Source organism: Phoenix dactylifera, chromosome 1 (assembly GCF_009389715.1).
Source record: "Phoenix dactylifera cultivar Barhee BC4 chromosome 1, palm_55x_up_171113_PBpolish2nd_filt_p, whole genome shotgun sequence".
Classification (NCBI taxonomy): Eukaryota; Viridiplantae; Streptophyta; class Magnoliopsida; order Arecales; family Arecaceae; genus Phoenix; species Phoenix dactylifera.
In genome coordinates, this window is record NC_052392.1 from 16,759,280 (window position 1) to 16,775,198 (window position 15,919).

A 15,919-nucleotide genomic window follows, 5' to 3' on the forward strand; every position below is an offset into this window, starting at 1 on the left:
AGTATTGCGTCAGGTGGTCGAAATTAAAAATATCAAATCCACTGCCTTAAGCCAAGACCATTGCTTCAAAAACGCGGGGTGGCCAGAGTTCGTAGTTATCATGCCCACATAAAATAATAACACAAAGCTTCCGGCATGGGGTAGTTATCATGCCCCCATAAAATAATAACCCAAAACTCCTCCATTATGTTATCTGTTCGGTACATTACTCACATGCAGCCTCTCGAACATGGACAGAAATTTTATTTATATAACCTTACCCCTGGTTTCTTTATTAGTGGTTGCAATTAAAATAATCTTCAGACCATGAAGCTGCTCCATACTTTATTGTTTCTTTTCTCTTCCCATGAGCCATAGCAACCACACCTGTGAACGCTTTCCACCGACTGTTTCTCTCTTCTCAGCTTCCAGGCCCCGCTCAGTCTCACCTCCCCCTGTTCAGAACTCCATTCCCAAACTTCAACTCTCTCTCTCTCTCTCTCTCTCTCTCTCTCTCTCTGAGAAGGATAGTCGCAGAAAAGTTCTTATCACTTATTGCATGTGCCAACAGCCAAAGCGGAACTCCTTGTTTTGTGAAGTTTGTTCTATGCTTCTTGGCTGCAGCAATAGAAAGATCTCCAAGCATAGGTAGTGCTTAATGGCGTTGCCTTCCATTGACTTGGTGAAAAGTGTGTTCTTTACCTATCTGAATTAATGTTCTGGTTTGAGGCCTCCTTCAGTGGGTCGTGGAGTACTTTTGGTGACAAGTCTCCGTTAATAAGGAGAAAGAAAAATGCTCCTTTGGTCTTGGTTCTTTCTTGTTATTTACCTATTCTACTAGCAGAGAGGAAAAACAGCAGTAGTGGAAGAGAGTAAAAGAAAGAGCTCCTCAAAATTTTAGCTTTTGGTTGTTAGATATTTATTAGTTATTTTCAACCAGAATAGGGGAGAAGAAGAGGCGGAGGAGAAGAAGATAAGCTGGCAAACAAGTGGTGGGAGAGAGTAGATGTGTCGGCGATGGCCGGAATGGATTCCGGCAGCGGCGGCGGCTCTCGCTACCTCCACCACCTCCTTCACCCACCGCAGCCGCAGCAACCGCCGCCGCCGCCACCCCACGACCAATCGGCGACCTCTAACCCCTCGCCGGAGAAAAACCCGAAGGCCTCCCCCGACGAAGGTGCCAACAGAGACCAGCCCACCACCTCTGCCGGGCCGACCCGCCGCCCGCGCGGTCGGCCGCCGGGGTCGAAGAACAAGCCGAAGCCGCCGATAATAATCACTCGCGACAGCCCCAACGGCCTCCACTCGCACATGCTGGAGGTGGCCAGCGGCGCCGACGTGGTGGAGAGCGTGACGGAGTACGCGCGGCGGCGGGGAAGGGGGGTATGCGTGCTGAGCGGCGGCGGCGCGGTGGTGAACGTGTCGCTCCGACAGCCGGGGGCGGCTCCGCCTGGGAGCGTGGTGGCGACTCTGACGGGGCGGTTCGAGATCCTCTCGCTGACCGGGACGGTGCTGCCGCCGCCGGCGCCGCCGGGGGTGGGGGGGTTGACGGTGTTCCTGGCCGGTGGGCAGGGGCAGGTGGTTGGGGGAAGCGTGGTGGGCCCGCTGGTGGCTGCGGGGCCGGTGATGCTGATGACCGCCACGTTCGCCAATGCCGTCTACGAGCGGCTGCCGCTGGAGGGGGAGGATGAGGCGGCAGCGGCAGCCGCGGTGCAGGCGCGGCAGACGTCGGCGTGTCAGTCTTCTCCGGTCACTACGGGTGGCGATGAGGGTGGCGGAAGTGGTGGTGATGGCGGTGTTCCATTCTATAATTTGGGTGCAAGCATGGGGAATTATCACTTCCCGGGGGATGCTTATGTGTGGGGTGGAGGTGGGGTTAGGCCACCTTTTTTATCCTGAATGGATGCTTTACAATGGTGATAGGAGAAGGTGAACTCAAAGAAGAAGAAGTGGTAGTGCATGCTGATTTTGGGATCTTATGTATGGATTAGAACTATGCAGAGCAAGAAAGACACTTTATTTGCAGTCACTAGTAAGACATGAGGTCTGGAGTGATAGAGGAGTTGTTTTACTTGGCTTTGTCTGGAAGCGAGATGGTGTTTGAGATATGGTTATTGGGACCCTGATTTTTTAGGGTAGTTTTTGTCTGGTGTCAGTGAAAGAGGAATGAGGTAAAAAATTCTCATTGCGGGCTTTTATATTGAAGCTGGAGAAAATGGAGGGATGAGAATAGAAAGAAGGGAAGACGAGATGGGATTGCCAAGCTTCCAAGGTCAGGATTCAAGGTTCATGTTCAATTCACGTCAGGTTTTTTTTTCTCTCTCATCCCTATCTTCTTCTTTACTCTACCGTATGTTCATATGACGGTTTCTGCAGATCTGATGTAGAAAATGTGCCATAGTTCTTGTTTATAAATGCTCCACTGTGTTGTATATATAATTCTCGATGTTGTATATCAAATGTTAAACAATCGACTTATCTCAGTCATAGCTGATAAAGGTTCGAAGGATGTAAGTACTTGCTCTTCTGATTTGATCTAAGTTTGCCAATATTCAGTGAATTCTGTGTACGCTTTTTGCATGGGCTTATGCTGTTTATGCTCGGTTCTTTGCGCTTTAATTTCTTGCTAGCCTATCCTTGAGGGAAGTACAAGAACTAGTTTTGGAGGTGGGCTGCCTCAAAAGCTGGCTGCTTTTTTTCTGCCCAAAGCATACTTGAATCTTTAATGAGGGTGGTGGGAAGAGGAGCAAGTAACTGCAACTCCAACCTGTTCTGTCAACTTCCTGCTGACTGGCCAGGGGTTTACAACGGAGGGTTGGAGAGCAAAAGATAAATAAAAAAAAGGAGCAGTTGTTTGTCATTTACTGAGCATGTCATTTTTTAAAAAAAACAGCCTATAAGATGGTAAGAGTAGGTTGAAAGATTCTCAGCATCTACTTTTATCTTTTTCCAAGTACATTTCTAGAAAGAAGGTTTCCATGTAGTCTCCTGAGAGCAGCTAAGCAGCAGTCCCACTTTTCCCATAAGCTTTAGGAATATGATGATTTGAACTTTGAAACATATAAGTCTTCTAAAAGTCTAATATATTACATTTATATGTATTCTCTCTCTCTCTCTCTCTCTCCCCGTGCGTGTGTGGCTGTGTTGTGATATTAATTAACTAACGTTTCAGACATCTTTTTATTTTTAAAAAGACTTGCTTCCGTAAGCGAGTTCTCTTCCAGCTGCATCATTGTATTTTGTTTCAGGAGAGCCACTTGGTAGGTCAGGTAGGAGTACTTAGTAGCTATACTTATATACGGATACCGACAAAGAGAGTTACAAGAAAACATCGTGGATAATTCTGCATGAAATTCCTGCATCTGATTGCAGGTCATGCATCTTCTATGTACTGGTAAACAGGAAAATTCCAGCAAAGTATCGAGTATTTTGGTGCTTATATCTTTCTTTTTCATCTCACTGTTTTGGATATTTTCTATTTTTTCTGTTTGCTCTTGTTTTATTATCATTTCTATGTTCTCCGAATTGCCTTTTTTTCTTTCTTTCTGAAATAGAGACAGAACCACTACGTCTCCAACCCTGGACCTCTTCCAAGTGGAGAGGGGTGCCAATTGAGTTAAGGCCTCGCATACCATATTGCATTTTTTATGGTTCTTGTAACTTCTTGTCGATAAAATTGTTGGTTGGGATTATCCTCTTCTTATAGCAACAATTTAGTGATGATGGATTTTCTGTGGTAATTTAGTTTAGAATGTTCTTGGTTGGTGGACTTGACAAGGGGATAAAAGGCTTTCCCCCTATCTCCATGGTAAGAGGATTGTTTACTTGGTACTGTTATTTTTCTGTGGTAATTTTAAATATGTGGTCAAGGATGGTGCTTCATTTTTTTATATTAAAAAAAAAGATATACAAAAGTAGAATACGAAAAATTTCATTTAATTTGCCTAAAACCAAACTGACTTATAGAGAAATTATCCTTCATTTATATATCTCTTTAGTCCATTCCTTATTTGCACTACCACATGCATTATGGGTATTCTCCATTCAGATCAAACATGTTCGGTCTAAAACTTGCATGAACTTTGGGAGTTCTGGTCAGCAAAAAGAGGCACTAACAGAATAGTTTGATTGCTTACTTCCTGGTAAGACTCAAGAAAGTTGCAAATTAAGGAAGCTATTTAAATCAACTAAGCGAATGAAGAGAGTGACAACTATATGAGGACGATTTAATACACTGATCCTTGAGGAACTAAAATTATATTATTAAAAGAAGCATGTATCATATAGGAAGACAATCAGTGAATTCGTTAGGATTACTTCAAGAGTGGGCATTGAATTATTCTCACTCAGATTTTTTCCTATGATGCTACTCTCGATCAGATTTTGATTAGGGAGTTCTATTAGTTCAGTCACTTCAGTGTAGAGGATTTTTTTAGTTTTTTTATTGAACTTCACTCACTGTGATTACATCTTGGTGTAAATTTCTGTAGTTGTTCATTCATAAGATAAGAGATATGCATCAAGTGCCATATTAATTTCCTTGCCTAAACTACCTGGCTGCTTTTCTGCCTTTTTGATGCCAAGACAGATTGCAGCGTTAGGTATTTGTCTGTAATGTTCTGTTTTTCCATTTCCATTTTTTCTCTGTCTTATGAGAAATACAGTGGGAATGCCACCACTCAGGTCTAAATCTGAGAGCTCTCAATTGGTGATAGGGCAGACTGAAGTCCTGTTGGTGACTTGACTATAAATCCACAAAATGTTTAATTACTAGGGATTCTCACAAAGACAAACACATAAGTAAGTTACCACACGTAGCCATTATGTTCAGAAAGGCATTAATGAGATTTTATCCCTTTCATATAGTGCAGGTTTTGGGCTGCAGTGGTTACATAGCATGTGCAAATTGCTACGAGTTAGTATTTCTGTAATTTTATGTCTAATACCATTCAGATCCTTTGTCATACATATTGATAAGAAAAGGGAAAAACAAGAGAAAGGATAAGATGAAATAGGAGACCTTGTAACAAGGAGACCTTATGAAATAGGAGACCTTAGAAACAAGGAGATACCTGCCTTTGATACAGTGGACATCTACCTCATTCTAAGAACTAGTTTGCACAGACAGTCCATGTCATTCTACAGTTTCATATATAGCATGCCAAGGACAATTTAGTGAATCTCAGCATCGTAAGCCAATAAAAGTTTTTGACTTATGTTGCCAAAGAACTTACCTTCCTACTACATGCTCACTTTAGGTATGGCTGTATCTTCTATCTTTAGAGGCAATATTTCGTGAAAAAACTTCCAGAATCTCTGATCTGTGAATTAATAATTAGAAAAAAATTAATGCTGTTATTCCATTCCATCTTGTCTCTCTCTACTCTTTTTATGGCTTGGTGGACTTGTATAGAGCTTCTATCGGATAAGGCTGCAAAGCTCATAGCTCATTCAACTTTTACAACATATGAGTTTGTTTAACAAAACATTGTTGAAGTAGTCAATTTTGTTTTCTGTAGCAAATGGACCTCTTAACTGAGGTTTGGATAAAGTTAGCAGTCCAATCTTACTTTCTTGCATTTCTTTCTTCTGTGTGAAAGCTGACACTCGGCTTTCAGGTTGAGGTATCTAATGGATAATGTCACTGATTGGAAGCAATATTTGATTAGAAAAAATTCTGAATTCACCAGCAATAAAAAAACAGAAGGGAGAAAAAAAGGAACCATGTGGAAGCATAATAAAATGAAGCACGCATTGATATGAAACATGTACTCATTCTTCCCATGGTTACTCAGATTACTGGATTTTTTTTGTTCTAAAAAGATTAGAATCTGGTCATTGGTGCATGAACCGACTCAGGTACTTGCAATTCAGATATTCGTAGCTTTAAACATTAGATCATCTCAGTTAAATTCGTAGCGAGAATATATGGATAAAAAGCAATTAACCAGGTTGGCTCACTCAAGCCTTCTTTACCTTCTGCTTTACCTGTCTTAGTTCTTTTTATTTTCAGTCTACCCTACTTGGCCACTCGCTCATCATTTAAACAATTTATTCTTTTCAAAAATTTATGCCCAATACAGTAGAATGTAACTTTTCTTCTGGGTTCGGTAAGAAGCTAGTCTGATATTTCTCTTCCAACTTTCTGTTCGCAATACTTTACTGGCAGATCTCCATTTTATTCACCATACTTAATGCACATGTAGGAGGAATCGGTATCCCTTCATCCTTCCATGCAATAGTTTAAAGTTCAGAAAAAGTTATTTGTTTGGAAAAATCTCTTTTGTGAATCTTGATTCAGCCAACCTGAACCAAGAATCCAACTTGATTCACTTAAATCCCCTGAGCAAGGAAGTTCAACCTACAAGCCAGCCAATGCACAAAGGTAACAGGTGACTATGCTGTTAGCCATTGACTGGTCCTCAAAAGGCAATATGTCAGTTATCTTTGGCATGCAATGAAGTTGAGCATGCAGAAGGGATAATGGGAACCAAACTTTACAGAAAAGAAATAGAAATGTTAGGGTTACTCTGAAAACGTCATCATGAAATTCTTATGAGAGGCATGTCATGGAAGCTGAGTGTGTGAGCTACGGTGAAAACTCTTATGTGGTGATCAGAGCAGGATTTTTCCAAGCTACAAGAAGCTTAGTTTGGTAAAAATTCAATATAATGTGCATCAGTGTATCAAATTAACCACATGATCTGGCACTGTGGTGCAATTGATGGAGATGGCTATTCAAAACTGTTTTGTGTCTCATACTTATCATAAGAGGAACTTTAGTTTCATTTTTACTATAATTCTGTTAAGTTACTACAGGTTGATGAATACCCAAAGCGTGAAAATTATAATTATACCTTGCCCTTTGTCTAGTTGAAGAAAACTCGGATGAACAATAAATTGGTCACGTTTTCAAAATGAGTTCGAGTCATCCAATCAAATGTATTCCATAAACAAACTCATGTATGGATAATAAATGAGAGATAGCTTCTTCATAGCTCTGTTAGAACATTAATTACACATGAAATAAGTATCATTGCAGAAAAAAAAAAGGCAGGGCCTCAGTGATCTATAAATTTAACAAAGAGTAAGGCTACTTTCCATTAACAAGTCATGGGTTTTTGCCCAACTTTTTTTTTTTTTTTTTTCCGATGGAAAATGGAGGAAGCATGAAGCTTCTCCCAGCATTCATTAAAGAATGAAATACATGATTACAAGACACAGAGCCAAAAGTTTGCTCTGTTTAAAAGATTCAGAAGCAGGTTATCAAGATGAGATTAACATGAAACATAGCACTGAAGCACAGCCCACAAAGACGGAATAAAAACTCCTGATCACCGAAGGAAACATAAGGAAGGTTAATTCAGAAACTGCGAGAACCCGTGCGAGCATGTATTTAGCCCAAAATCAGTTAATATCGAGAAGATATTAGGCACTTATATAATACTAAGGAATTCAAAAATTGTCTTCTGGCTAGCTATTTTAGATGAGGTCCTGGGTTGTGGCAGAAGGGCGAATTTGGTCAAAAACAACTTGGTGACTCTCGCTGGTACTTCCTGAACAGTATCCTCCCCAATGAACGGATTGAATGGCCTCGTGCAGAACCGAGTTAATGGAAGAATTTCTATGCAGAAAGATTGTGTTATCTCTCTCTCTCCAACCACATGTGCCGGATGAAAGCCATAGCTAATTGTGTCCCAGCCCTTTCTCAACGATCTTTCTAACTTTCTTCCTTCTCTCCATGTCGTCCCCAGGTCCTTACAATCTTTTGGCCAGCTCTTGATGCTCATTTGTGTTTTAAGAACAAGCCATATGGTTGTATCTAAACTGAACAAAGAACAAGGATATCAAGATGCTGATGAGTCGCTGATCAGGTGACTCCGGGGGAAAGCGGGCAAATCATTGTGACCATGGTGGCTATGCTTGGTTGGGAAATACACTTTACCAAATGTATTTGAGATGCTGTTATTGGGATTTTGTGTTTCTTCATAAATATCCAAAGATCTACGTAGCATGCAGCCGATATGATACTAAAGACATGTCGGCATGGATTCTCACGCTCTCTCTTCTTTTTTTTTTCCTAAGACGAATGTATCATATATAATGGGTACGAATACGATAAAAAAAAATCAAAAGATAATAAGTTCCGAAGTGCACCAGATAGGTCCCGCTCCCCCACCTACAGAGTATCTCCAGAGTGGTTGGCCACATATGAAGCCACCCAATCCGTTGTCCCGTTAGCTTCTCTATACACATGATGTGCCTTCAAGACCATCCCGCCATGAATCATAGTCTGAATGTTCCAAAGAAGTGGATGGTAGTCGCCAACCCCATCGGCACACTGCTAGATCCAGTTAATGACAGTCGCCAAGTCGCCTTCGAGCAGAACTGCTGTAGTCTACAAAGCCTGCTAAGCATAACTGGCGCAATCCCATTTGATCGCAACCGTTTCATCTCTTTGACGAGCCAAATGCGAGGGCAATGTCGTGGAAATCTCAATTCCCATTGCCTCCATCGCTGCTCCAAACGACACTAATAGCAAGCGCATTGTTTCCGCCAACTCAATTCGTCGGAAGGCAAGGGAAATAAATAGTCAGAATGGGCAGGTGGATGATGCAGCGTCAAGCGACGGGTCCCAACTCCAAAGCTCCCCTTTGGTAGGTACAAGCTGCAATATGGCTGCCGGTTCTGGTGAGGCCAAACCGGGGGCGGATACTGCCAGTGTTGTGGGCTCCAAATCCCTGTCCTTGAGGCGTCCTCTACGGCTCATCACTGAGGTGAAGAGTATGCAAAGCTCTCCAGTGAGAGTGCAACAGATATCATCATGCTGAGTATATCTTGAGTTTACAAGTTTTGGAGACGCATAAAGATTTTTTTTTTTTTTTCCCAAAGCGGAGCTCAGTCTTGAGCTCCACTTCCCCTACAGGTCAGACTAATCTGTTCATTGTTCGACACCATTTTGAGTCTAAATCAACTTCCTCTATGATCTAGAAAGATCACTAAATTCGATGTAGGCTATTCTAGTTACTACGAGCAGGGTTGAATATAGGATACAAGAGCGAGATCCATCATATTGAGATGCCGAGTTTAAATCAAATTTTTGAAGGCTATAATTTGGTCATACGGAGTCCGATTAAGATAAATTTTTTTCAAAAAAGATTAGGTAACTTTTTGAAATTTTACACAAAGTTGGGTATCTCTGTTGGTTCTACCTCAGTAAATGATGAGATGAAAAGATATTTCACTAAAGATCGTATCTCGATTTTCCAACTAGAAGAAAAGATTGTCTAAATCTTGTATTAAAGTTGTCTTCGGTGTCTAGAGATGATTTAATATCTAGAAAAGCAAAGCCATTGGAAGATGATTATTCATTAGGAGGAAAGTCACAAAAAACAAACAAATAATGATTGAGTCTTTTTGGATTGGTTAAAAGGGTAAAGCAAAGCTAAATGATTCAGCCATGAGATGTTTTCCAAACTTCAACTTTGATTAGCAAGAGTTAAAGCTCCTAAACAAGAAAAAATCTTATGTAAGATGATCATCAGACTCAATGTAGACCACTATAGCCGATTTGAGTAGAGTTAGATAGAATCTGGGAGCGAGATCTACCATACACGAGCCAAACTAAAAATTCAGAAGTTATAACTTAGTCATACGATGCTTGTTTAAAATAATCTTTTTTTAAAAAAATCAGGCAACTTTTCAAGATCTATAACTTAGTACTAACCCTCTAAGGATTTAAAATAGGCCGAAATTTGATTGTTTGGGCTCCAAAATTGGCCAGTCAAAACAAAAGTTTTCTTTTCATAAAAGATTTTGATCGAGCGTATTTACAATCCATAAAGAATTAGACAAAAAGATAGAAAACAAAGTTAATGTAAAAGACGAGATCTATTTTCTACAAAATTTTATTTTTTTATATTTATTTCTACTATTTATGTTTATTTTTGGAGACCTAGCTTTATTCAAATTAAGAGAGGAATCCAATCTGAATTGTAAAAAAAAAAGGATCTCACTATTATTATAAATAGAGGCTATATAGCTCAATTTATGAGGTATGAATCATTAATAAAAGAAAAGAGAATGTAAACTCTATTTTTGTATTTTTTTGGGCCTTTATTAAAACTGAAGAAGTTTCATGGTACACAGAGAGGGCCATCTCTATGGAACATTGATAGATTTTCAAAAGAAAAAAAGATTATTACTTTTTAATATAAAATACATGAAGGTCCAAAATGGCTCGTCTTCTATTTCGACGCATAGTCGAAATATATAAACAATACAAATGAAAACCCATGATTCGTGCAGAATCCAAGGGTCAAAAATGATAAAAAAAATTACGAGCAACTAAATTTTATCATATGTTTTTTACTATTTTTGACTTTTTTATATTTTTTATGTACCAATGAATTCAGACAGATCTTTATTTTAAAAAAATTCTCAATGCCTTCGACTTTTTTTATTTTCTCTAATATTTAATTTATTGTTTAAATTTTGGTGTAGGTTCTAAACAATGTAATCTAGTCCAATTTTATGAGCTATTTTAATACATAAGTCACTTGCATGCATTGTTGGTTTTCCCGGTTAATTTGACAAATTTCAGTAGAAAATGTGCATGTCTGTGTGTGTGGGCCTTCACCACGTCGTTAATGGCTAATTTTGCTTTAACTTTCAAGCCCTAATTTTTTGGGGGAAAAATATTAGGTCTTTAAGAGATTTGAAATATCTGAAGAGTGTTTCTCAAAACAAAAAAGAAAAAAAAAATCTTGAGAGCATTGGAGAACTACAAATGTGACTAGTTATTGTTCAAGATGAAGGTCATGGGGGCGCACAAATGTTTACTAGTTTATTTGCTGTCGCATGACATTTCATTTCCTAATGAGCTATAAATCTTTTTATTTTGTTGGTACATACATGAAGACAAACGTTGTGCGAGGAGAATATGATAGAACTTAGTACAAAGATAACTCAGGCTTTCCATTCAATCTGCGGACCCATAAACCAATTAATATGCCACCTCTAAATGCGTTTACTCAGGGGGACGAGCACCTTAAAATGAACAAATTAAAAGCATAAACTTATTAGTTGGCACGAAGTTCTTTGCCGCTTGGGTTACTGAATTGCAGAATAAGAGGAGCAAGGAATTTCCCTTGCACCGTTAAAGGAATAGATCTATTTTGTGGAATAGACATATTTTCGTATTAGGTTGAGGAATAAGTATGAGAAATAAACAAAAAAAATACATGGTATGTAATGCGTATTAAACTTTGTGATAGTTTAGATCAAAATTCACCGTTTTGGTATTGGACTCCATACTGGTACCAGTATGGAATCCAACTGGTATCTGATCCAGTACCAACTACCGAATTAGATATACTGGTACTATTCTATCAGATATACTAGTATCTGATTCGACGTACCGAATATCGGTATGCTTTCTATATCAAGTACCGATGCGGTACCGATATAATATGCTATGGTCAGTCTATAGTGGTGTCTATCAGTATGGTAAATTTTAATTTAGAATTTATCACAAAAATTAAATTGCTCTCACTTTTTAGATTACTGATAAAGAGGATAAGGATAAAATAGTAATTAAAAGAAATGAGGATAAGTCTACTACATGATGTACATCCATTTCACTATTTTTGACGGAATAGATTTCAAACTTTGTTTATACTACATCCAATGCGAATTAAAAGCTAATGCACCTTAAAGGGTGCTGGTTGAAACATTATGGATGCAAACCGAATAAATATGATGTAGACTGACAGGACAATAGCTATTAAGTATTAACCTAGTACGGAGCTTTATCGGAGAAGAGTTTGAAAATAGTTGGGTAGTTGGCTGGTAATGATGACTACTAAGGTATAGGAGGAGTAGGATAATTGGGCATATCTTACAGCTACCCATACCACCACCCAAAAGATAAAAGGTGTGGTACAACCATTCAGAGTACAGGAATGGTGGAGGGATAAACAACAAATCAATAATAGCCCACATGGTGCAGGGGGGGATGGGCCGTGGTCGGTGGCGGCTGCCCCTGTTTTTTCTTCTTCTTCTGAAAATGAGAGATCAAAAGGAGTAGAGGCATTTTCGGTATTTTTTGAAAAAACAAAAGGAACTAAAGGACCGGAAATTAAACTTAATAGAGATAATGGACCAAAGATTTTAAGACCGGTCAACGGGGACTTTTTGTTATAGCGTGGTCTTTTAGAGGGTGGAGAATTAATTACCCCTAAAAACAAGCCTGGACAATTAAATAATAATATCTATCTTAGCAATTAATAGAAAAGACTTATAAATATCAAATTATAATTTTAAGAAAAGATTCTTTTACCGGTCAATAAAACTAGTTTATCTTTAGTTACTATCTGTTATAGCTCGTTATCATTTGATTTGTTACCCTTTTCACCAGCCAACAGCACATTCGGATTTCGGACTGGACAAAAAAGCGCAAGCACTTGCAAAAGAGGGATTCACCTTCCTTCGTGAATACACCGTTGGTTCACCCACTCCACATATCTCAAGGCACACTGAATGTTCAATGGTGGATTCGCATGAATTAAGATGACTTCTTCCACGCGGAAAATACAACCCAGTCCACAGCCATATTGGGGGATATCCCCCGCCACTATATGAGACCCACCTTTTGATGTTCGACAAGAATTTGCAGGATATCGCCCAGCTTATTTCACGAGCAAACACCATCCGTGAATTTGGCAGCAGTCTCCTAATTAATGGAGATTCTGCATTTTATTCATTGTGAAATGGCTCCGTAGAATTTCGAACAGCTTTGCTGCAGGCGCGGTTTATGATGCAATCGAATTAACGTTTCAAATAGATCATCAGGCTCTAATGCCGTGTTATTTGGCACAAATTAAGTGACGTAGTTACGCATGGTTTCCTAGTGGATTAAGGGATATACAAGCTCATCACAGTAGTGCCTGGCTGCTCTTTACCAGAATATTTTCCCAACAAGGCTCGGATTGGAACGGAGCTAAGATTTCATCAAAGTAGCCCAGGTTCGAAACGCGCGGGCATCGATTAAATGCGGGGACCGGATGTCTCCCGCTTAGTTTGTCCGGTGGAGTCGCCATCTGGTCCGCCGGTACTTAGATGGTGCTGGTGTGACGTACTCATACGTAGAGCAACCCACGGTAGGAAGGATATAAGTAAAACTTATCTACCCGCATCGAACATTCTCCTGCGGGAAGGGAGCCCAGTGGGGGTTGCTACGTGGGTGAGGTCTTCCTTCCCTCCTCCCTCTTTCCTTTTTTTTTTTTAAAAAAAAAAAAACAAGACTCAGCTACCCAAAATTAAATATTTAGCCATTAAAACCTTAAATACCATAACGCGTTATTATTAAGACATACTTTATACGGACATTTTGTGGGCCGATCGGAAAATTTATGCAAAGAAACGAATGTTTTCTGACTCCGGGTACGTATCCACGAAGCACTCCCTTGCAAAATTATAAGGAGTCATTCCACTTCAGTATTTTCCCGCATGAGCTACTTCCATCTTATGCTTGGTCCTCAAGTTCCCAATACTTCCGATAGGCACTTTGTAAATGGTAAATACCTTTGTCCGCGAGAAGTAAGAAAAGCCGTATACGGATATTCTCATGCCATGCCATGTTTTCAATCTCCCATTAATATGAAGGCCTGGAAGGTGAAAAAAATGATAGAAAATCGTCGCATTGGTTCTCGACTTTACTGTCATCCTCCACGACAAACCCAGAAGAAGAGAAGTTTTCAGCAAACAACATGTAGATCACAACAACTAATTACCAAGACTATCCCAATTCACATTTATATCTCACCTGATAAACAAATTAGCAAGTAAGGTCTGAGTTGGTGGTGTTCAAAACAGATCGGATTCATGATTTTAGGAAGCTTACAGTCAAGGAAGAGAAGAAGAAACGGACAAAAGGCCACCAGTATACTCAAACTGCAAGCATTCCTCTCTGACTGCCATTGTTAACAATGGGAATCTCCTCTCTTTTGGGGGCTGAACTATCATCTACTGATGTAGATGATTTCTTGATGAACTCCAAACAATCTGCTATGGCTTCTGCATTGAAGGATTGTAGATTGTAATCTAGTTGGCTTGCTTGACATACCTCATGAGTTCTTCCGCTGCAGGTTCTGCCACTCTGCCGTCTGCTGCTTCTCCTTCCACCTCTCTTCATCGTTTCCAAATGATGAAAGAAGAAACCAAGGAATCTGAAGAGCCTGACTCGAAGCCGGACAATATATAATCGATAAGAATGAAGCTGGAAGCCTCTCGTCGGGCGCCATCCCCGACCTAACCTGGTGCAACTCATCTGGCAATGGCTTAAGGGAGCTTCAACCATGCTGTGGTCTTCTTTATAGTCAGACAACCGAGGGGTCACCATTTAAAACCCTGGTGGGGTCATTTGAAAGCTAGGTCGAATGGACCTTGAAAATGGTAGTTTGAAACCGCCTTCTGAAATAAAGGGGAGAGATTGTGATTTCGAGACAATGACATAATTACTACAATATTGAAAGTTTGGTCACAAAGTTCAGGATTTAGGTGAAGGCCACGACTAAGAAAGCCTACCCCCTTCTGAAAAATACACTCTTGAGGTCAAAATGTTCTGTGGTCTGAGTTCTAGTTTTAGTACCTTTGCTGCATAACTTGTACGGCACCTTCAACTAAGCTACGTTCAGATCTGTGCTGCAACAAAGTAGATGCCATTCCTTTGTATTGTAACAACGAAGGAATCTGTAATGTAAGATTCTCCGTCGTCTAGGGTTGTCCATCAACTTCTTCCATCCCCATCTAGAACATGTTTGGATTGGTTGGGAGGAGTTAGAATCTGAAATGAGAATGGAAATAAGTGACTCCCACTCTAGCTGCTTCGTTGGAGAGAGTCTCATTCTCATTCCGATCCAAGAAGGAATGGAAATGCTCCAATCCCCTCAAAACTCAATCCCTACTATTCCCTTAAATATAAATTACATTTTTTTTTCTGATTCCAGTCGCAAACCAAACATACCATTAATCCTGATATGCGAACAAGTACATATGCTCAGTCCCCTTCCATGGGATACAAGCATCAGCTATAGTCACCTCTCCGTCACAAAGGCTCGGGTCGAAGGTTTGAGATTGTCTCTTGGTAATTCAACCCATTTTACCTCCTGCTCCAAACACTTCCCAAAACCTTTAGCATCAACTGTGATTGTATAGTAACAGCTCACCTGCCATAGTTCCTCTTGTTCTACCATGCTTGAGAAACCAATAAATGCCATAGGGAAATTTCTACAAATCGTATGTCATTGATGCATCTGAGTTATTTGGTAGATTCCTAGCAGCTATCACGGTCCACACGCAACAAAACATGGAGGCAGTTGGTGGGGTCCTGCTGCAAATGATCACCCAACAGGAATTAGGGTGAACTGTCCTTCACCGTTAGCAGCACGTTACTCTTGCCTGCTTGCTGCAGTGAAGCACCTTTCAAGTTTCAATCTGCTTGCCTCCTCCGAGGAACCTCAAGGCTTGTTATTACCTTTCAGTTGGTTACGGTGGGGTCCTTATTTGCAGCCTGTTAAAATGACAGCAAACATCACACACTCTACGTGGCAGACACATTAATGCTGACAGTTTTGACGCTGTTCTCTGTGCTCCAAGTGTGGGTCGCCTTGTGATGATGTAGCACTACAACTTGGAAGAGTCAAAAACCATAAGCCTGTCTCAATTCTATGGAGATTCTGATCTTTATAATCATAACTTGGAGAAGTTGAAACCTTTCATCTGCTAACTAAATGGCAACCACCTGCCTTTGTTAATGAGAGACCTTCACGTATTGGAGGCAACATCTTCTCAAGTTTCATTTGTTTTCACCATCTATTGACTGTGCTACTTAAAGTGATTATTCCAATCTTCCATCCTCTGTTCTTGCCAATACCGGATG

General features: G+C 40.1%; 1 protein-coding gene across 1 annotated transcript; it reads left to right on the forward strand.

Moving 5' to 3' along the window:
• The first annotated feature begins 361 nt into the window (after positions 1–361).
• Positions 362–2,539, forward strand: LOC103722898 (AT-hook motif nuclear-localized protein 25-like). The gene has a single exon (XM_008813623.3). The coding sequence runs from the start codon at positions 997–999 to the stop codon at positions 1,876–1,878; it is 882 nt and encodes a 293-aa protein (XP_008811845.1). The 5' UTR covers positions 362–996; the 3' UTR covers positions 1,879–2,539.
• Positions 2,540–15,919: the final 13,380 nt, after the last annotated feature.

Excerpts from the sequence above, each read along its gene's own strand:
- LOC103722898 (XM_008813623.3), top strand. The coding sequence starts at position 997 with ATGGCCGGAATGGATTCCGGCAGCGGCGGCGGCTCTCGCTACCTCCAC.